The 22,586-nt window shown below is 35.3% G+C and overlaps 1 protein-coding gene across 1 annotated transcript in view; it reads right to left on the bottom strand.

Annotated features, from left to right (window-relative positions):
* Window positions 1-22,586, bottom strand: part of LOC110451464 (CD82 antigen-like) — a 58,459-nt gene that overhangs the window by 15,642 nt on the left and 20,231 nt on the right. The window contains exons 3-4 of the mRNA XM_021499499.1: window positions 12,459-12,695; window positions 4,570-4,644 (exon numbers count right to left, since the gene is read on the bottom strand). Coding sequence (XP_021355174.1) covers window positions 4,570-4,644; window positions 12,459-12,695 — 312 coding nt within the window. The remainder of the gene's footprint in view (window positions 1-4,569; window positions 4,645-12,458; window positions 12,696-22,586) is intronic.

Here is a 22,586-nt window from a genome sequence, read left to right as displayed (position 1 = left end):
TGCCTACTTCTCATTATAGCGCCCAAGAATCATAGATAACCTGTCGTAGAGAAACAAAGTAATGCTTTATTTGTTCTGTCAGAAACATGAATGAATCATTGTACTCCGTCTTCAAATGAAGTAAAGACAGTTGCAGCCGATCATTGCTCACCTGTATACTTCCGCTACCGGCTAACGATACCGAGAGTTTTGACGTACATTTTCATTTTCATTTTATTATTTCTAATGATGTTAAGATAATTTAAGTTGAAAGGAATATCTAAAAAAAAGAAGTAAAGAAATTATGAAAATCGGAGTATACGACATTTTTCCTGGGGGGTTTCTGATAAAACAACACGCTAAAGTTGGACAAAGACATTGTTAAAAATGTATTAAAGTGGTTTAGTTCAAGTATGATCTAACTGTTCATAAAACTAGACAATACTTCTTACTCATGAAAATCGGAAATCCCAATTTTAACCATAATTGTAATAGATGATTGAAATATATATTTTCATCCGTTTAACTGCAGGTGGATGACCTTTGTACATTGATAAGTAAAACAGAAATCAATCATGTCATACTGAAAGCAAACCCTAAAATCTGACCTCGAAATCGGCCAAAAAAACTAGCAAATATTTGACTAAATAGAAAGACCACACCACACACTTTTGAGCCGATTCGAGTATTACCTCTGATAAAAATGGACCAAATGATCACATCTAAAGAATACGTGTCTTGCATTAAATATAACATCTGTCTATATTCGTGAAGTTCACCAAACTGAAAATGCTGAACCTTGAACCTCGAATAAACACGTTAAACCTCTTGGATATTGTACAAAACTTATAGGTGGCATTAGCAGGTCTTGCCATTATATGATTGAAACCTCAGTATGACTCTACCGATGGAACAAAGGGAGATACAACCCGGTCATTGCCCGCTTCATTCGTGACAATATAGAAACTAATATTCACGTGTTACAAGTGCTGTGACAAGCATGCATTCTTCCATTAGTTATATCATTCCCCTGATAACGGTTTAAACACCCGTCGACATATATGATGTATTTATAACCTATTTGACTCTTCAAAACAAATCCCAAACACAAATCACACAAAAAAGAACATTTCTACTGCCCTTCTCACGATGTGTCTCCTGCCACCAGTCTTCATATCAGAAATATGACATGACAAATAAACCTCCAAACGACCGTTTAATATTTTCATCTGTATTGCTACCCTCTCGTGGGTCTTGTCTAATCTCTAGAAGTCTCAGAACAATGTCAAATCTAAACAAAACTAAACTAAAGCGTGCGGATATTATTTAGATATTAAGCGAACTTCGACGTCGTTTGGTCATAATTGATTTTATCTTCTCTATTGTTATCCGCAACTGGCATTTTTGGTGTCTCTAGACGTCCGTCCCACAGCGTTAAATCTAAACAAACAACATGACCTTCAACGTGTGTTGGCTGATACCGGAGTTATCAGGTTTGTACGCCGTCAAGTGTTAAAATGAATGTCTAGAAGAGTTAGTCTAATTATCATAAACGGTCTGACGTTAACAGTCTGCAAAGTAATTAATTACAGAAAACTGGGATCGGTAGTAATAATAAACATCACACCTAGTTTACTTGGCGTCGGTCAAAATACTGACCAACCGTGCAATGACCTTACACTGATACCAGGTAATGTCCTTAATGTTGTTCATACTGAAGCTGTTGTTTTAAGTTTTAGGTACCACCGAAAATGCCTGCCTTATTTTCTCACTCTAGATCTCATCTGCAAATTGTTTTGCCGTTTTTCTCACGTTAGATCCTAACTGCAATTTGTCTGACAGTGTTTAACACATTTTGATTTCTTATTTTTATAGTTGGCTGACAAACGAATTTTAAAGTTGATAATACATCAAAATGATAACGTACAAGATACAATGATAGATTTACATGAATTTTATCGGCATTGACAAAACTTAGAGTGGAGACTTAATATTGCTTTTATATCGTGTAAATATAAATTTATCCGGAACTTAAGATTGAAATTCCTACTAATTCAAAATTAGGCCCTCTATTATATTGTTTTCACAATTAACTGAACATCGCATATTGAAGGAAACTGAAATGATTTTTCCAAGGATTTGTTAACTAGGCATTCACTTTCTACCTTGAAAATTATACATAATAGTAAAAACAACCAAGAATCAATTGGTTTGTGTGCAGGAATATTTTCGTCTATTCAGATCGACTTTTCAGTTCAGTCCTTGCGTGTATACACTGTCTCCCACTGTGCATTAATGTGCTGGTATATTTCGTTTTTGTGTCTTGACATTGAAATAGACGTTGTCTTTGTGTACTGTATCCGCTTATATATTTGTCCTTGTGTGCTGTGATAGACGTTGTCTTTGTGTACTGTATCCGCTTATATTTTTCCATGTGTGCTATGATAGACGTTGTCTTTGTGTACAGTATCCGCTTATATTTGTCCCTGTGTACTGTATCCGCTTATATTTGTCCTTGTGTGTTGTATCCGCTTATATTTGTCCTTGTGTGTTGTATCCGCTTATATTTGTCCTTGTGTGCTGCGATATATGTTGTCCTTGTGTGCTGTATCTGCTTATATTTGGCCTTGTGTGCTGTGTTATATGTTGTCCTTGTGTTCTGTTCCCGCTTATATTTGTCCTTGTGTGCTGTGTTATATGTTGTCCTTGTGTACTGTACCCGCTTATATTTGTCCTTGTGTGCTGTATCCGCTTTTATTTGTCCTTGTGTGCTGTGATATATGTTGTCCTTGTGTGCTGTATCCGCTTATATTTGTCCTTGTGTGCTGTGATATATGTTGTCCTTGTGTACTGTATCCGCTTATATTTGTCCTTGTGTGTTGTATCCGCTTATATTTGTCCTTGTGTGCTGTGATAGACGTTGTCCTTGTGTACTGTATCTGCTTATATTTGTCCTTGTGTGCTGTGATATATGTTGTCCTCGCGTAGTTTGTCCTTTTGTGTGTTGACGATGTGGTAAATATTGTCCTTTCGTGTTGAGGCCGTGTTCCTTTTTTGTAATAATATGTTGACGCTATGTTTAACATGTGTCCATGCAGTGTTTTTTTCTTGCGTTGACGGTGTGGTGTTTTTTTTCTTCTCGTGTTGAGGCAGTGTTTTTTGTCCTTATGTTTTGTCCTGGACGCTGCAGTTTGTTTCCCCATTTTGTGTTGAGGCTGTGTTTTAGTTAGCCTGATTTGTGACTATTGTGCATGTGCCTCTGCTGTGTTTAACTTGTAGAAAGGACATATGTGTCCAGGTGCACTGATGCCTATGTAAATTTACACTTTGGTTGCTGAGGCTGTGCTCCTATTTGTCATTGAGTGTTGTCGCTACGTAAATATGTTTTGATGCAATGTTTTTATTTTGTTCTGATGTGTTTACGCCGTGGTATATGTGGTTATCATGGGTTGACAGTATGGAAGTTTGTCCTTGTGTGCTGACGTTGTGGTAAATGTGTCCTTTTATGTGTTTTATCTCATGTGTTGATATTGTTTATATGTACGTTACATGCATATTGACATATTTCAGGACACATGTTCTATTCACCGACTGTGAAAATCGAAAGAAATATTATAAAAGCACTGATCTGAAATACGTCGTGTTTTGTTTATGGTCCATCATTCAATTAATGCACTGAAGTGAAACTAAATTCAACTAGTTTAGATTGATTGTGATATTGTTTCATATAAACGATATAAAACATTTATTGATAATTGTTTACCAAAACATAATGGAGGCGATTTAGATAATTGATTTTGCAAATGACAGTTTTCAGTAGAGAACAAAACCGCTGGTATGGAACAGTGAATATTGTTTTATCGAGAAGCAATTAAACATTTTACTACTCTCTGCGGGCGATTAAAATAAGTACAATAAGGTCAGTATTGAGCGTAGTCATGTAATTTAAATAAATAAAATAAGTTTAATGATGTGCTGTGAGATGGAATCGCTATTTTAGAATATATTAACACATTTTACTTCCCATCTACGGTAAGAGTGCAAATTCTAGCAGACACAAATTTAAGTTATTATTTTATTTATTTTAACAGATAACCGCATTAATGAATTTGCTCACTTACAATACAATCCATATTAAACTATAAAACAAGAACTTAATTAATGCAATATATACAACCGCAATGTTTATAGCGCAAAAACTGACAAATTAGATTACTTCCCATCAGTGTACGTTTACTTCATTCCGATATATACATCATTGTACAATTGTTTGCTTTATTTGTTCTTTACAGCACAATATACATTTTAGCGATATATGAAGCCCCCTGTAGTCCACCTATTGGAAAATCTAACGTCCACATAAATATCATGTTTGCTATGAAACCGATTTTCGTCAAATATTACAAAGTAAGGACTAACGATAAAATGGATGATATACAAAGAGAACGTAATAAACATAGATGGTATAGTACCTTTACAATTTGGCAATATATATAGTTAACAAAAAATGAATTACACTGTATCATACAGCTGTTTCGTCTATTTAGGACTAATCGGTAGAGAAAAGAAACAAAACAACATGAAACTTACTCCAGATCCCAGGAACCAGGCTAAGACACCAGCAACAACAGCAAGCACAATTACAATGATAACGTCAATGCCATACTGAAACGGAAACAAGATAATACACATCATAATGCTGTTCTGTATTATTTAAAGATGATCGAAAAATGTAAGCACGTGAGTGTACCTATAACATTAATAAAGTATGCCAAACATGAATAACTTTGCACCATCCAGTTGTTTTGTCGTCCTAGGACTTCTCAGTGATGGGGCTTAAGTATGGAAATCTAATACTATTGTTGAGACAAAGGGAGATGGGCAAAAAACCCTTTTAATTATATGAATTTCTAGTATAAGAGAAGCACTGGAGCCCTGGTTAATTTAAAATCGGCGTTAAGTCTGTGAATTATGAACCTTGCCATTACTAAAAGGAAATAACTGTGGCCTTCAAGGTTAGGGCAAACATCAGCAGGACCGACAAAATCCACCAGGGGAGTCTACCTCCTTGAAAGATACATTCAGGCAAATGCCCTCATACTTACACAGACTATGTTCTATGTTTACAGTGGACCCTGGTTAATACGAAATCTTCTATTTGGAAAACTATTTCTTTTGAATGTTCGGAACGGGAATTTACGAGTTCCCATTATAAGTGCTATAGACAATGATCAGCCTAATGTGCCTTCACTTGGTCCCCTCATATATACTGCAGGAGGACGACTGACGAGGAACGACATTTTTTCTACAACCCCTGCAGGCTTGAGACATGAACAAGCCTGCTGTATACAATTGCATGGTACCGTAATAGGCGACTAATTTGGGAGCCCCTGCAGACTTTTGTTTTTGTTTTTGTTTGTTTTTCCTCATGCTGAGCGCACATTGAAGAAACATAAACGGCTATACTGCACTAATTATAATACCTTGTATTTTCTTTATGCACTTTCCTACTCATTATTTCCGGCTAACATCTCTAAGCGTCAGTCTTCATATGACCTTAGCTGTTACGAGGCCGTTGAACCCTTTGCAAATCAAACGAAACCATTCTTATACTCGATTCCCGAAATACTTTTTTTATTACTGTTTTATTGATTATGACAATCGATCTGTGTCAGGTGGATTGTTATAAGATACAACAACAGTAGCTACATGTAAGTACTGTTCAGTATATCGATCAATCTATCGTGTACTTTCTGTTGTGTTAAGGGTATTAGTGACGTTATTGTGATATGAATAACGGCTTGCAAACGAGGTATACACTGTAATCTCCGTTGAAGGCCTCCATTTCATGTATTCATTTTTTCTATTTTTTCACAGATCGTCGTCGCTTATCGCTCGATATATTGCCTAAATCCTGATAGACAAATCGTGGCATTAGTGGACGGTTTCACTTGCATAAACAAAATATTTTAGCATTTATTTTCTGTGGATAATATCCATACAATATGGCATATTGGTTATTGTATGTTCAAGAGTTTTTCATACTCTTATAAATATGTTTAAAATAAAGCAGTGGTAAGTTGGACTTACGTTCATTGCTAAATTAAATTAGAATTTATGCTTTAACTTTATAAAGTGTATGTTATTACAGCACGAAAATGTACGGTATGTAAGGGAGATAACTGTAACATAACTCATGTATAACATCTCACATTGTATTAGCTTACCGTGTATCAACATTACTTTACATGTATGTGCTAAGGATTGTAGTCAGGTTAAGTGTTAAATACACATATGTTGAATTATCGAATTATTTATGGATAATGCAGAATCTACAAGTGCAGCTGATGTATATAAATAATTCAAAGTTATAATTATGAATCTTGTCGCTTAGGTATATAGGCAACATCGATCTTTAGAAATTGCATTTGTGTCTGCAGACATCAAACGTACATTCCTAAAGAAAAATCGATGTATATTGTCGTTAGTTTAACCGAGAATACACTTACGTACGTGACCTTTTAATCGAGCGTGAAAGTATTGTTTAATTCGTTCAATCGTCTTGTAATAATGTATCTAATGCATTATCATTTCAGGCTTAACTCATAGATAAATACATATTGGGATATGGCGATAGACGAAACAGTTAAATATGCTTAGATAATATAACTGGAGCAAGAAAGAACGTTTGTACCTCCCTGCAGGTTTGGGGAAAGAGCATACCTGCTGCATCATGCAACATGACTTAGGAGCATGCATGTATGTATGTATGTATGTATGTATATATGTTTGTGCATGTATGTATGCATGCATGTATGTGTAAGAATGGTGTCTCCTATCATCATTGGCACTGATTTAATTCTTTTGTTCCTAAAGCATGTTCATTATGTAAATATTTATAGTTCATTATATTGCTATTGTTTGAGATGTACCTCCTTGGAGAGGGCTTGTATAGGTTTTGCCTGTTGCCCAATTCCCATTAAATCTGATTGATTTAATAAAATATTTTGAAATGAAAAAATGCCTTAGGAGGTGATTGATGCAAAACGGGTGAATTTTCTATGTTTACCTTCTTGTGAATACTGCAAAAACAGAATTTGATCTACTGACCCCATTAACAGACCTGGTTTCTCATCGTTTCTCTCCTTCCTTTTTTTAGGTGGTGTTTCCCGTGACATCGGTCTTTATAACGAGCTTACAGGCTGGGAGGACGTTTATGTCGTTTTATGCTGCTTTAATTTTAATCCTGGTTATATAGTAATATGTTTCTGAACTCTTAAGGGAATTTTGATAACAATGATTTAATTTTGATATTCATTGATGCTCTTTTTTATTCCTTGTTATATAGTCATTTGTTTCTGCGCTCTCAAGAGAAATTTTGATAACAATAAATTCATTTTGATATTCCTTGATGCTCTTATTTTTTAATCCTGGTAAAAAAGTAATGTTTCTGCACTCTTTAAGGAATTTTCATAACACTATTGAAGTGATGATATTTCTTGTGGGTGTCAAAAAAACCCGTTTATATTTGGACTTTCGTTTGGTGTTGCGCTGTCTGTAATGACCGTTACTGCAGTATTGCATTTCTTGTTGAAGTTCATTGTCCATTTACGCTACTTAATCTAATAATTAATCATCACAGTATAATTATTGACACAGGCGTTCAAGTGTACTATTAGTTAAATTAACCATGGGCTAAATTCCACGATCGCGAATTCTGAACTCTTCTGAAAATAAGATGCGTGCAAAGTAACATAAATAAATTAACCAATCACGCTCCCCAACGTTGGAAGACGCGTTACCATGGTGAACAAAACGCGGGGTTACAATGTACCATCTATTCCGTTTCGTACTTTAGCTATTGCATAAAGGTAATTCCCGTTGAAGATTGTATAAGTAATTAATCCAATTTCTATTTGGGAAGAACCATATCTTTTTGCTTTAGAATCGTCCTAGTTTATTGTACCAATACCGCATTCTGAATAAACTATCCATACAAGGTGCGCCTTCGTTATACATATAATAACATGTATTCTTGCCAAGGTTTTGAGGAATTGTTAGCCTATAAAGCCACCGACTAAACTTTGCAAATAGGAAATTTGTTCTACAGTTATTTTTTTGGTTTTTAGGTAACTATTTTCAAATGTTTATTTGTTATTTCATTTCTAGGCAGTTTAAGTTATGAATACATAACGTTTATTTAATGTAATTTATGATATACTTCAATTAACGTTTCGTTAAACTAACAAGGCTAGAGCAAGGCCCAATGTCTCGTCATTCAGATTAATTAGTAATAAAGTAATTAATCAGTTATTCTAGTTAATTATATTGATTTCTCATTGGGTGGTTGAAGTTTTGATTAATACAATAACATACGGTAAGCATCAGGTTAAAGCCCATGAAAAGCTATTTGTAAACTTCATGCTTGTTATTGTTTAATTCACCTAAATATCCTGTACCACTACTGTCCATGCCTTAGTGAATTGTAATTCCTACATGATAGGTGTGCTTCATGAGTAGTATCACTCATTCTAAGAATGTAATGGCTTCCCACCATGGAATTCATTCCAGGGTAATATAGTGTAATTATGCAAAGCATACGCTTGGGGAAACAGAAGAAGAGATGTTTGTTTAGAAATAGAACCAAGTTCAAAAATAGGCACACTATGTCCATGTAAAACGAACAAATCCCACCAGTGATAATATTAACACAGTGTGATTAAGTGTTTCTCACGAAAGTACAAATCGAAAATTGTGGCTTATCTATTGTGGTATCTACCACGTGTCGAAACACGAAAACCTGTGCCGAAGGATGGGTCTGTTACAAACAAGGTGCGTGGATGGGTCTGATACAAGGTGCGTGGATGGGTCTGATACAAGGTGCGTGGATGCAGATGTTAGTTCGTTGTTTTTGTTCAGATCTATTTAAAATTGCGATCAAAATGTATGCTTTATATATTTTACAACAATTGCGAAACAAGTTCTAACAACTTATATTAATCACTCTTGTTGTATCTACAGTTACCATAAGAATATATTCTGACGTCATAGGAGGAAAAACAATTAATCTAATATATCCACTTGTATATTAGGTAGATACAATATCATCTAACTTCCTGAAAGAAACACGGAGATAGGAAATAGAAAAACTAATGAGGTTGTCAAGCTAAATTGGACAATACCAGTACAAATATTTTGGAACAAAATTACGGAAATTGTACCTGAAACTGTCATTATATATCAGTAATGAAAAATTCCCTGTCGGAGAATACGAACCGTTGTAATATATATACACCTGGCATTGGCAAGGTATGCAAAAATACTTTCAGTGTGAACCCGATCGTTTCAAAGGACAACGTTTTGATGAAATTATATAAACAACACGGTAAACAGGAAGTTCGCACTCAATATAGACAGTATGACCTGCGGTTGCATGGGTGGAGTGATAAGTCTCTTGCACTGTCTGTCTTAAGTCAATGGAAATTTATGTCACACAAAGCCTTAAAAATATTTTTGATGATAAATCAAATGTTTGTGAAAAGTACTAATTATAAGTTGATAAATAGAAAACTAATTGATATCGTCTGGCTAACATTAACGAGAATACACGTTACGCAGACTTTCAAAGTGTTTGTGATAACAAAGCCTACTATTTGTGGTAACAAACCGGAGTGTTTATTAAGCTAGTCTAACAGATGTTTGAATAGATAAGTGTCCATTACGAGCAGATAATGGTTTTCAATCTCCTGTCTAAGAATTAATAGTTTTCCGATTGAGATAACATAATGGACTGATGGTTTAAATTCCTGAATTGTCAAGTGTTTTCATAACAGCTTAAGAAATATTGACTTTTTACATTATACATTTTCTGATAAATCACTTCGTATGGTATGTACCGGGACAATGCAAGGGATCTTATTTCATACATGAAGCCATGATGTTCTTCCCATCAGGTAACAGGAAATGTCTATCAGTAAATAGAAGAAAAGAGGAATACCTAATAAGCTGAATTGCCACATAATGAAACTACTAAAAAAGTATCGCAATTCAATTTACAATTGGAAATAAGAAGACCAATTCAAATTTCATCAATGTTACATTAAAATTATACATAATTCAGGATTGTAATTACCAATACAATACAAAAATTGGTAATTACAATACATAATCCTGAGAATATCTGCCAAGGAACAACTTTTGTTCCAGTTGGGTTGATATTTTTTTACGTGATTTGGTCGTAGGTAGAACTAATCAGGGTATATCTGAAATGATGATGATTTGATTTAAGACCTTAACTCTACTGAAACCGGAAAGGACATTGATGGACAATAGCACTCCCAGATGTCTTATCTTCCTCGTATACTGCAGAACAGATTAAGATGAGTATCAAGAGATAAGCTTAATCTACTTTCGTGTAACTTGATTTGATAACAATGGTAAGGTCAGAAGGCGACGATTAATTACTATATTATTCCCTACGGTGGAAGTTGTACGCTATAATTGAACGTCAAATGATTGAAGTGTACTGGTTCAGTCATTCGTGACGTAATGATCAGGAGGAATAGGGAATTTAATCAGCGCTGGGCTACCTTCACCGTTATCAACCTCAAGTAGAAACTCCCAATGGGAGCAGTTGGCATTCTTGAGGAAACACTTTGATATAGCCTTACACTCATATATTTTATAATATGTTCCCCATACTCATCTGATATTTGTGAATGTTTATTTTCGTGAGAGTTCATGAAATGCAATTCGTCGCTTGAGAATTTTGAGAACAATATGTTATCCTTATGCTATATATAGTATACACATAATTGATATTGTGGTTTTCTATCTTATAACCAACAGGATAAAGTGTTTATCCCTTTTGGTCAGCAGGCGAACGCTTTAACCCATTCACTCTTGAATCTTTATAATTAACTGTTCCAAGCTTTGGTTTGGATGAGCTCAAATGTGTCTTCAGGGGAGAGTGAGTTAAACATTGTGATATGTTACCCCTTTTTGAATATTTCACTTCAAACCCTCATTACCTCATTACTGAAGTGCCTTCTACCGGCAAGTGTCTTTTTAACAATATATCAAGTAGTTGGGAATTGATGTATACAACAACTAAGTGGGTGATTTAAATGTGAGTATAATGTTTGTAAATTTGGAATGATGATGATATCATTATGAATTAAAGATGTCGAGGATGATGATAATATGATGGTGATAATAATTTGTTGATGAAGATACATATGGAATGATGATTGTATGATGATGATTGTATGATGATGATGATGATATGATGATGATGATGATTGTATGATGATGATGATTGTATGATGATGATGATGATTGTATGACAATGATGTTAATAAAAATGTTGATGATGGATGATGACAATGATGATGATTGAATAATTATATATGAAAGATGATGATTACGATGATAAAGATGAATGATGATGATGACAATGATAATGATGATGATGATGACGATATCATGATAACAATGATAATGATTGTGATAATGCTAGATCCATGTCCCTGTGTGTATGTGTGAGAATGCGTGAATGTCCTGTTTATGTATATGTAATGAAAAAGTTGGAAAAATAAAACCATTACAAAAACAAAAACAAATGTATGGGTTTTCTAAATGCTTCAAAGTACCTGATGAAGCTCACGATATTACCAACGTTACCAACTACTTTCGGTATTTACACATAGTAGTGCTTTAGGACCGTGTAATTCCATTGTGGCATCGAATTTTAAGGCTTTCCATCTCAATCAGAGGTTACATTGTATAGTTACAAGCGAAAATGATCTAACGTTCTTTGAGATATAGATTTCCTTCTCGATACAATGGTAAACCATGCTTATCTGTCTTACGTCTTGTCTTGGAATCTTTTAAGCATTCATAGAATACAGCTAATTCGACCTATAAATACAGTCGACTCTATCCTGCGAGACCGTCAAGAACTTAAAATGTGTCTCCTACGAAAGTTGGTCTATTAATAGATTATGCGTATAAAGTGAACTGTTTTATGGGGATGACAAGAGACAGATATTTAAAATAGGGATGGTCTATCAGGGATACTGCACGGTACGTGTTAATCAGCCATGACACATCGAGGGACGTTCACATATGATTGAAAAGGGTAGAGAAATATGACGTCAACATGACGTTGGCTATGCCTTAATGTCATTTGCAAGGGAAGAGTTTGAATCAATCCAATGAAAGAAGTAACTGTTAGGTAGGGTTGTATGAGAATTTTGCAACCGGATGGCATCTCTCAAGATATCGAAGAGAAAAATCCAATCACTGGTGTTGAATATTTAGAACACGTGTCTCCGCAAATCTTCTCGCTGCCCCTTAATTGTAATGCACCTCAATAATGTTAAAATCCCTCAGACATACCACATTCTAATTCTAATGTTGAATTATGACCATAAAATATATTATTTACTGCAGAGAAATTTAAACAAAATAAACATTACTGCTATTAGGCAACTTCTCCAACTACAGCCGGCGCCAGAACAGCCAATCAGCGAGACCACTAATCCGGCGAGACCTATCGCAATGAAGAGATTCGACAAAGTGACCAGCATGTCGGCGAGTGTGGCGCCATCTTGCTGTGTGTTCAGTTCTCTGAGTAATTCCGCTACCGGTCCATTAATGAGATCTCCTTTTACCTTCACGGCAAACCCTGCAGCCACCAGGGCAAACCCAAGGAGCTGTAAGTACAGAAAGATCTAGGTTAACATTAGACATTTTTAATAGTTTGTGTAATCAATACAAACTTTGTACATGAGAGAGTTATTATAATTCGGTTTTAAACGAGTTGTGGTGATTATATGATCATAGATAATTTTCCCATACTTAACGAGTTGTAATAGTCAACATTGGAAGTACAGGTTATACTTAATGAATGTTAAGGAATCAAATGATTCCAATATTTCTTTCCCCATACGACAAAGAAAAAAACAAATATCACACAAAAAATACGACATGTCTTCCTAGAAATTCCCGCGGTAACGCTCACTTACGTTCTCCGCACCCCTGGAATATGTCATAACAAAATCGAAGGCACGAGGTTAGCTACTTGACAGGTTTCAGGTAAAAGGAACTGACAGACCAATCTCGAGGCTTATACCTGTCGATTGAAGATTATAGAGACGCCCTATCCGACATCAATGTCAGGACATTCTACCGTTCCGCTGCCCTGTGATTCTTTTGATACAAACAAAATGATCGAACTTGTCTTATAGTGTCATATATAAGGTAGTGCGAATATAACCTTCAGTTTCGTTATTGCATATTACAGGGGTGCAGATAACGTATGTGAGCGTTATCGCTGGTATTTTGAGAATGACGACAGTTCTTCAACATCGCCATTGAAATCCCTGTTATGCATGTGTTTATTTCATATTATCAAAGCATTATTATTGTTCAGTCATATAACACAAACGTTATCTATTACATGCAACATCATACAACACAGACAAGTTAAATACATAACACCACCATTTTGTATCTATGATAAATGGTATACGGTCGAACCTCGTTATCTCGAAGTCGACGGGGTCGTAGGAAAACTTCGAGTTATCCGAGTGTTCGAGTTAAGCTGGTTCATATATATTTGGTATGAAATGTACTGTTTGGACATAGCACTAGCAGTCGTTGATTTGTACTAATAGCCAATGTATATACATTATAGAGCATGCACTATGCTATAATAATATCTAGCATCACACATAAGAGGAGTGTTTTATGGAATTGAGAAAATATCCAAATCGTGACAATTGTAAACACAATAAGACCTGATTTATATCACCTAGTAGCTGTAAATCAATCAGATTGTGATACTCCTTTCTATTTTGCAGCGTATTCTCTATTGCCTCACAGGTTCGTCTTGATAGTATTAATACAACCACTTGTACACATGGGAGTTGTAAAAAGCTATTTACAACACACAGGATATGCTTCCCTTACAGCGGCCTCAACAAGATATACACGATATTGACTATCTACCCGAGACTTATTACATACTCTATAAATATATATGATATCTTAAATGGCTCGTAATAGATTGATGAAGTCAAAGAGGAACTCATCATTCTAACAAGCTGAACTCAAGTGAATAACAAGAGGCACATAGGGCCTGTATCGCTCACCTGAATATAATTAAAGTAATTGGTATGAAGTAAAGATATAGCACTCCATGGTAGGTGCTGTAAGTACATTCAGAAAGATCCATCCAGTACTTGAGATATAGAGAACAAACTTCAAACAGAGCCCCACCCCTATGCACCTACGGGGGTCATACCCACCAATTATAGAAAATTGAGTCACCGTCACCCAAGGATGCTCCACACTAAATAAGGATAAACTCCCTTTATCCCGATGGTCGGAGAAGGATTTTAAAGGTTTTACCTCTATTTCTCCTATTTGGCCCCGCCCTTCTGCCCCCCTCGGAGACCACACCTACTGCTAATACAAAATTGAGTCCCCTTGGCCCAAGGATGCTCCAGACTAAATTAGGATAAAACCCCTTAATCCCTATGATAGAAGAAGGATCTTACAGGTTTTACCTCTATTTTCCCTATTGGGCCCCGCCTCTCTGCCTACAGGGGGGTCAGACACACCGTTTATACAAAATTGGTTCACCTTCACCCAAAAATGCTTTAGACCAAATCTGGAACAAATCCATTCATTCCTACAGAAGTAGAAGGATTTTAAAGAATTTGCTATATTTCCCCTATTGGGCGCACCCCTCAGGCACCTGGGGGCCAGATCCACGGTTTATACAAAATTGGTTCCCTTTCACCCAAGGATGCTGCAGACCAAATATGGAACAAATCCTTCCATTCCTACAGAAGAAGAAGGATTTTAAAGAATTTGCTATATTTACCCTATTGGGCCCCGCCCCTCAGGCAACTGGGGGGGGGGGGGGGGGGGGGGGGGGCGGACCCACCATTTATACAAACTTTCTTCCCCTTCCCCCAAGGATGCTTCTAACCAAAAATGGAACAAATCCTTTCATTTCTACAGAAGAAGAAGGATTTTAAAGAAAAAAATGCTCTATTGCCCTATTTGGCCCCGCCCCTCAGGCCCCTGGGGGGCCAGACCCACCATTTATACAAAATTGGTTCTTCTTAACCCAAGGATGCTCCACACCAAAATTTGTTAAAATCCGCTCAGTGGTTCACGACTAGTAGTGTAAAGTTGACGGACGACGGACGCTGCGGTATGGCATAAGCTCACCTTGGTCCTTCGGACCAGGTGAGCTAAAAAACGTATTGACTATTGTATCATCGATTTTATGTTAAGAAACGATCCCTTCACCAAGTGTTCTATCAACATGTTAATTGAGGCAAAATTAACATGCTGTACAGCCTATGATGTATTGTATTTTGTCGACGTCGCCATCTTAAATTCCATGACGTCATATCAATCTGAAGTCACAATGGATATTACGCGGCTAAAACACACATTTTTACAAGGTAGGTCACACATTAAATAGTAGTATGGTCGCTCCTGATTCATTAGACTAGGTCACATATTTCAGAAGGTAAGGTAATAATAAAAATAATAATAATAATTTGAGGTTTTTATATACCGCTTTATCACAATCTAGTTCGTAGGTCGTCTCAAAGCGGTTTATAAATTATTATCCGTGGTTATAGGGCCTTTGCAACCAGCCAATATCTCTCTCAACTCACTGGGGAGCAAACAGCCGATGCTACCATTCCGGCGCTCACATCTAGTTTTCAACTATTCTGTCACTACCCAACCACGCATTCATTTTACTGCTGAATAGAATGGAACAAGCGGGATAAAGTATCTTGCTCAAAGACACAACATAGTGCTGTGCCGTGACTCAAACCCACAACCCTTCAGTCACGAGCCCGGCGTCCTACCACTAGACTACTGCGCCTCCTAGATCACATATTTCATAGGGTTAGGTCACATATTTCAGAATGTTAGGTCACATATTTCAGAAGGTTAGGGTACATATTTCAGAAGGTTAGTTCAGAAGATTAGATCACATATTTCAGAAGGTAAGGTCACATATTTCAGAATGTTAGGTCACATATTTCAGAAGGTTAGGGTACATATTTCAGAAGGTTAGTTCAGAAGGTTAGATCACATATTTCAGAAGGTTAGGTCACATATATCAGAATGTTAGATCACATATATCAGAAGGTTAGATCACATATATCAGAGGGTTAGATCACATATATCAGAAGGTTAGGTCACATATATCAGAAGGTTAGGTCACATATATCAGAAGGTTAGGTCACATATTTCAGAAGGTTAGATCACATATATCAGAAGGTTAGATTACATATATCAGAAGGTTAGATCACATATATCAGAAGGTTAGATCACATATATCAGAAGGTAAGGTCACATATATCAGAAGGTTATGTCACATATTTCAGAAGGTTAGATCACATATTTCAGAAGGTAAGGTCACATATTTCAGAAGGTTAGATCACATATATCAGAAGGTAAAGTCACATATATCAGCAGGTAAGGTCACATATTTCAGAAGGTTAGATCACATATTTCAGAAGGTAAGGTCACATATTTCAGAAGGTTAGGTCACATATATCAGAAGGTTAGGTCACATATTTCAGAAGGTTAGATTACATATATCAGAAGGTTAGATTACATATATCAGAAGGTTAGGTCACATATTCCCTTAAACAATTGGTAATCGATACAGCATGCTGAAAATAAATAACATGGCACTATGGAGCTGTTTTGTCCTTTAAGAACTTAACAGTGTTGCAAGTGGCCAAAAAAAGGAAATCAAAAATGGTTTTAACTTCTTTCGAAACAGGTCGGAAGGTGCGTCAAACCTCTCAATTTATGAATTTCAAAAGAAGTGTAGGATAGTTTCATATCAATAACCTGAAAAGTGTGTGTTTTATGAACCACGCTATCATTCAAATGAGATTAGCTGTGTCGATCAAGAAAAACAATCATATACAAATATGTGTTTTATATCTGCTAAAATATGTCAACAACTTAAATCAATAAGTATCATCCCTATTCGTTATATATCGGCGAAAAAAATGACAACAAATACCCATATGTTTTGAAGGTTTCTAATTATTTACCAAATATTTTATGACCGCTAAAACTAAACAACCACTAACGTTAAAATACTTATAATAAATATTTAACTTTATAATAATAAACATTATAAGCTTAAATAGGATGACAATTTAAAAAAATAATTATATTAGTCTACTTCAAATCTGTTATTCCGTCTTTGCGTATTGCAGAGTTATCTTCTCTTGTGAACAGGGATTGATTGTTACGTCATTGGTTTGTGTGAGAAAATTACGTCGTTTTCTCAAAAATTGATGAAGTTACTCTCACAAACAAATGACGTAACATTCAATACCTGCTCACAGGAGAAGATAACTCTGCAATACGCAAAGACGGAAAATATCCGCCGCAATATGGTAACTAGTTAACAAGTGCTACAATATCTGATACATGTAGCACAAAATATTTTTTATTTCCGCTAAAATAGGAAACGCACGGAAGCAAAAAACATTTCCAATATATATTTCCCATTTGTTCGATACCCGCTTAAATAAGACAACCTCTGAAGCAAAGACATCAACAATATAGCCTTCCCATTTAGTATAAACCATATTTTATATCGTAAATTAGCAATTACAATATACAGAACATTTAATTATTACATACATGAAATAGGATCCAGAAATAAGTTTTTAAATTATATCAATCTGTTTCCTTAGCAGAAATAATAATGGATAACAGAGATTTGAAATAGAAGAAAGAGGATAAGAAATAGGAAGAGAAGAAAGAATAGCATTTGCCAATGTACAAAACGTTAACCTATGTAAATGTCACTGATGTCATAACGGATTTATAACAGTGGAAATGCCTTCCCAATTGCTCCATACAGACTAAAAAAGATAACCAATGAAATACTTAAAGTTGTAATATATTACTATTTCCCATATCTTTTATATCCGCAAATATACAGTACCATTGAAATTCGTATATATAATTCGTATATATAACAGACATCTTAATCTGCTAATATGTTCCGAGTGTTGTGTATCTGCGTGTATTTTGCCGTCAATGTTCCACCCATCTGTCACATATCGACGAGGACTGGGAGTTGATGATGGCAACACATGGAGACATTAAAACCCAATAACGATACGGCCGGATCATGATACCACAACACAGGATACGACAGGGAGTTGCTTCGCCACTGATATTTTATTGATGAGTCACTCAGTCCACAGGTTGACGGTACGACAGAGTATTATTAGTATTAGAGATATATTTGCTGTTGTGTCAAAAGAATCAACAGCTTAACTTGTAATCCTTGAAAATGAAACACAATAATCTCTTTTAAAATTTGCAATTTAATTATAAATATTTAATTGAGAATTCATTTTTACATCTATTAAAGATAAAAATATGGTAAATTTTTACAGGTAATTTGGAAACATAGACAAATTTTGTGTAGCGTTTTTTTTTTTTACATTTGTCAAACTAACAATGCTTTGTGTTCGTACACTGTGTCCCAAAGCGAGTATGCTGATACATACAGACAATAGTAGCGCCTCCGTGTTAGACCAATCCTCTGTTTCTAGAGACAACACAGATGATTTGATGGACGAATCTGTGTCCCACATTGTCCCGAAAACAAACAACGTGACGCCTCGTTAACTTTGAACAATAATAAAAACAGTAATAAATATGAAGTAGATGATCACAGACGAACCACGATGATCATGATATCATTGAACGACCTTCAGAGGGAATCTCGTAATTATCAAATAATATGACTTGGACAGGGGAACGAATATGATATTCTGTTTATTACCGGCGTTGCAAATGATCCATCTAACATAACTCACTATTTACAAAACTTAAACCAGATCAAAAGAAATCTCCGCCATGTTGGTTTTACCTAAAATTCAGGATGTCACGGCATTTTCTTGATAGTGACAATGACTTAGAATATGATCTGGACAGAGGAACGAATATGATATTCTGTTTATCACCGGCTCTACAAATGATATAACATAACTCACTATTTACAAAACTTTAATCAGATCAAAAGAAGTCAACCGCCATGTTGGTTTTACCTAAATTCATGACGTCATGGCATTGTCCTGATAGTGAAATGTCATTAAACGAAACTGTACTGAACTAATTTAAGCTTGATATCAAGCTAACTTTCGCTGTGGTGCGAGCATTAAATTGGATAATTTAATTGGGCAAATCCAAAAGCTATTGTCAAACAAGCCTGATCAACTTTATTTTAATTACCAAGGATTTAACAGGTTTTCAAAATGTCATTTAAAAATGAAATTTTCATTTCTGGAATCTTTATTGTATATCCGGTCTTCAGATGGTCCTCTAAAAATCACTAAGCTTTGATTTTTAGTTCTCAATTTAAACATTTCCGAAGTTAACTTGATGGAACAGTTACATTAGATCCTCTTACAGATAACCATGCATTGAAGAACAATGTTTTGATGTATAATGACATCAAGTTTCCTAATGAACCAGGAACCCGGGGAGAAATATTTGTCAGCTTGACGTCTCAGTGACAGCAAATCTGGAAGCTGATTTCCATAAGATTGCTTTTCAATTGTTTAGAAGTAATACGCTTCCTGTATTGTTACGGGTAACGTATAATCGGGCGAAGAATAGTTGTTTTCTGATCGATTTTAGGACAAATGAAATTGATGGCCGTTTCTAAGTTACAGTGCCACTGAAAGCAACAAACCCCTTGAACTAGATACCATGCTGTCTAGTTAAAGTACAAACGTCCTATGTAGAGAAAAAACCTTTTTAATCACTTTAATGTCTAATACACAAGGCTGGGCAGGGACTGTGTTGACGATTCTGTTATCTGGTAAGGTTTCACCAGGACGAAAACAACATGTCGTTAGTTCAATCTGACTTAGAGACCAGCAGGTATCTGTAGATTTAGTCTGTGAGACCAGCAGGTATCTGTAGATTTAGTCTGTGAGACCAGCAGGTATCTGTAGATTTAGTCTGTGAGACCAGCAGGTATCTGTAGATTTAGTCTGTAAGACCATCAGGTATCTGTAGATTTAGTCTGTGAGACCAGCGGGTATCTGTAGATTTAGTCTGTGAGACCATCAGGTATCTGTAGATTTAGTCTGTGAGACCAGCAGGTATCTGTAGATTTAATCTGTGAGACCAGCTTGTATTTGTAGATTTAGTTTGTGACTATCTGGTTTTAATTCAGATCGTTCATGGTTATTATTTTTCCTTTTTTCCTGTTCAAACGTGTGTTTTAGATGCGAAGCGTCAAGTCCACATGGCGCATGTGATGTTAAAGAGAAGATACCTTAGCATCATCACATACTGACAAACCCAGAACTCATTGCAAATTGGATGGTTAAGTGACAGTAGGTATCCATGAGACGCCAAAACTAACGGAAAGACATCACGAATCAGAACAAGAAGTCGTAAACAAAGTCACGTGTTCGGGAACTGTAACGGTAGTATAAATGGATATCACCTGGTTACATTAATCACTAGAAACAAGAAAAAAGGCAGCATCCGTTTGGAAAATGAAGTTGCAGAAAGCCAACAAAGTAACATTTTACTGCACCATTTGGTGATTTTGTCAATTAAGGATTCTTTTATGGTATTTACGGTCACAGACATGTGCAATCAATGTCCTTGAATCATATGTAGAATAGAGAAAAACGATATGTTTATTAAGACCAGTTTATACCAAATATTGAAATTTCTTTTGTCAATATCTTTCGTGCAAAACTGTTGAAATAAACCATCGGGTAATCCCCCCCCCACACACACACACAAAATTGTTTATTTAATTCATTTTTATAAGTGAAATATTGAAAATTATTTATTCTATAGAAATAATATACATTAATGAAAAATATATCTTTTGCTGATTTGACCAATCAAAACACTGATTACACACTTCCATGAGAACAGTTACAAGTGACCTATATGGTTAAAGCCTGGTTCGCTTAACGATACGCAGACTCCGAGAAAATCCGTGTGAGACATCAACCAATTGTGCTGCCAAGAATACTCAGATCTGTTACTTATCATGGGGGAACTGTTCTCTTGGGGAAACACAACGTTTAATTGAATCGTAAACGTTTATGTTAAGGAAACCAGCAGAGTACACAGTTCTTCAATTCTAGCTGTTCGATCGGAGGAAACTCATGTCAAATAAAACACGGTGTCAGCGTCTCCAAGCACTCGTGAAAGATATCAAAATATCAGTCACACTTGTAAAAGATATTTCGTATTACTGAAGACGCTGTTATATATCCTCTATTTCATAACTTACTGAACAGGCTGTCAACACAGAAAAAACGTTTTTAGAGACAATAAAAAGGAATATTAATATACCAACTGAACATACTGACGACAAAAGTGTAAACACTATAATATTCATACATAAAATCTTGAATTGCAAAACCAGCTATTGTGAGTTATATAATTTGGTACAGACCGATAGCTTTCAGGCGTTCTGTTCCAAAATTAGTCTTAAGACTTGTTATACTGTGGTGAAAACATGTTTGTCAAGGTCATTGCAGTTAAATAAAGGAAAAGCATTGCACTTTATATGTTTTGTATCATGCTTTACATTGAGACTGCAACGTTCACAGAGACGGTCTATCACGTGATAGTTTAGTAAGGCTAGAGACGTATGACGTCATTGTTTTTGTTTCCGACAACTGTTTATTCTACAGTTGAAACCGTTAATAATAGTGTAGAGATGACCACATACCTTCCGTCATTATCTTTCAACAATAGTTCGAAAATCCCATGTAAGCATTGACAATATTTCTATTGATTTTATCGAAATACATAACAAACAACCACACAGAAATTTAAAACAATAATCCCTGGTTAATTAAGACGGAACAAAGATATGTTTTAGTTTATCTGTTGATCAGTTTATTAAAAAATAAAAATAAATTGTTATAAATCTATTGTTCATCATGAACTAGATCGATTTACCTTCAAATGCTGAACACAGATAGATAGGATAATATTAGGTTTCCATCTAAACCTGAAACAATAATCCCTGGTAAATTAAGACGGAACAAAGATATGTTTTAGTTTATCTGTTGATCAGTTTATTAAAAAAATTAAAAAAATGTGATAAATCGATTCTTCATCATGAACTAGATCGATTTACCTTCAAATGCTGAACACAGATAGATAGGATAATATTAGGTTTCCATCTAAACCTGAAACAATAATCCCTGGTTAATTAAGACGGAACAAAGATATGTTTTATTTTATCTGTTGATCAGTATATTAAAAAATGAAAAAAAAATGTGATAAATCGATTCTTCATCATGAACTAGATCGATTTACCTTCAAATGCTGAACACAGATAGATAGGATAATATTAGGTTTCCATCTAAACCTGAAACAATAATCCCTGGTTAATTAAGACGGAACAAAGATATGTTTTAGTTTATCTGTTGATCAGTTTATTAAAAAATAAAAATAAAATGTGATAAATCGATTCTTCATCATGAACTAGATCGATTTACCTTCAAATGCTGAACACAAATAGATAG

The sequence above is a fragment of the Mizuhopecten yessoensis genome, unplaced genomic scaffold, assembly GCF_002113885.1.
Source record: "Mizuhopecten yessoensis strain PY_sf001 unplaced genomic scaffold, ASM211388v2 scaffold6045, whole genome shotgun sequence".
NCBI lineage: Eukaryota > Metazoa > Mollusca > Bivalvia > Pectinida > Pectinidae > Mizuhopecten > Mizuhopecten yessoensis.
Note: the sequence above shows the minus strand (reverse complement) of the source record. Positions and strands in the feature narration are given on the sequence as shown.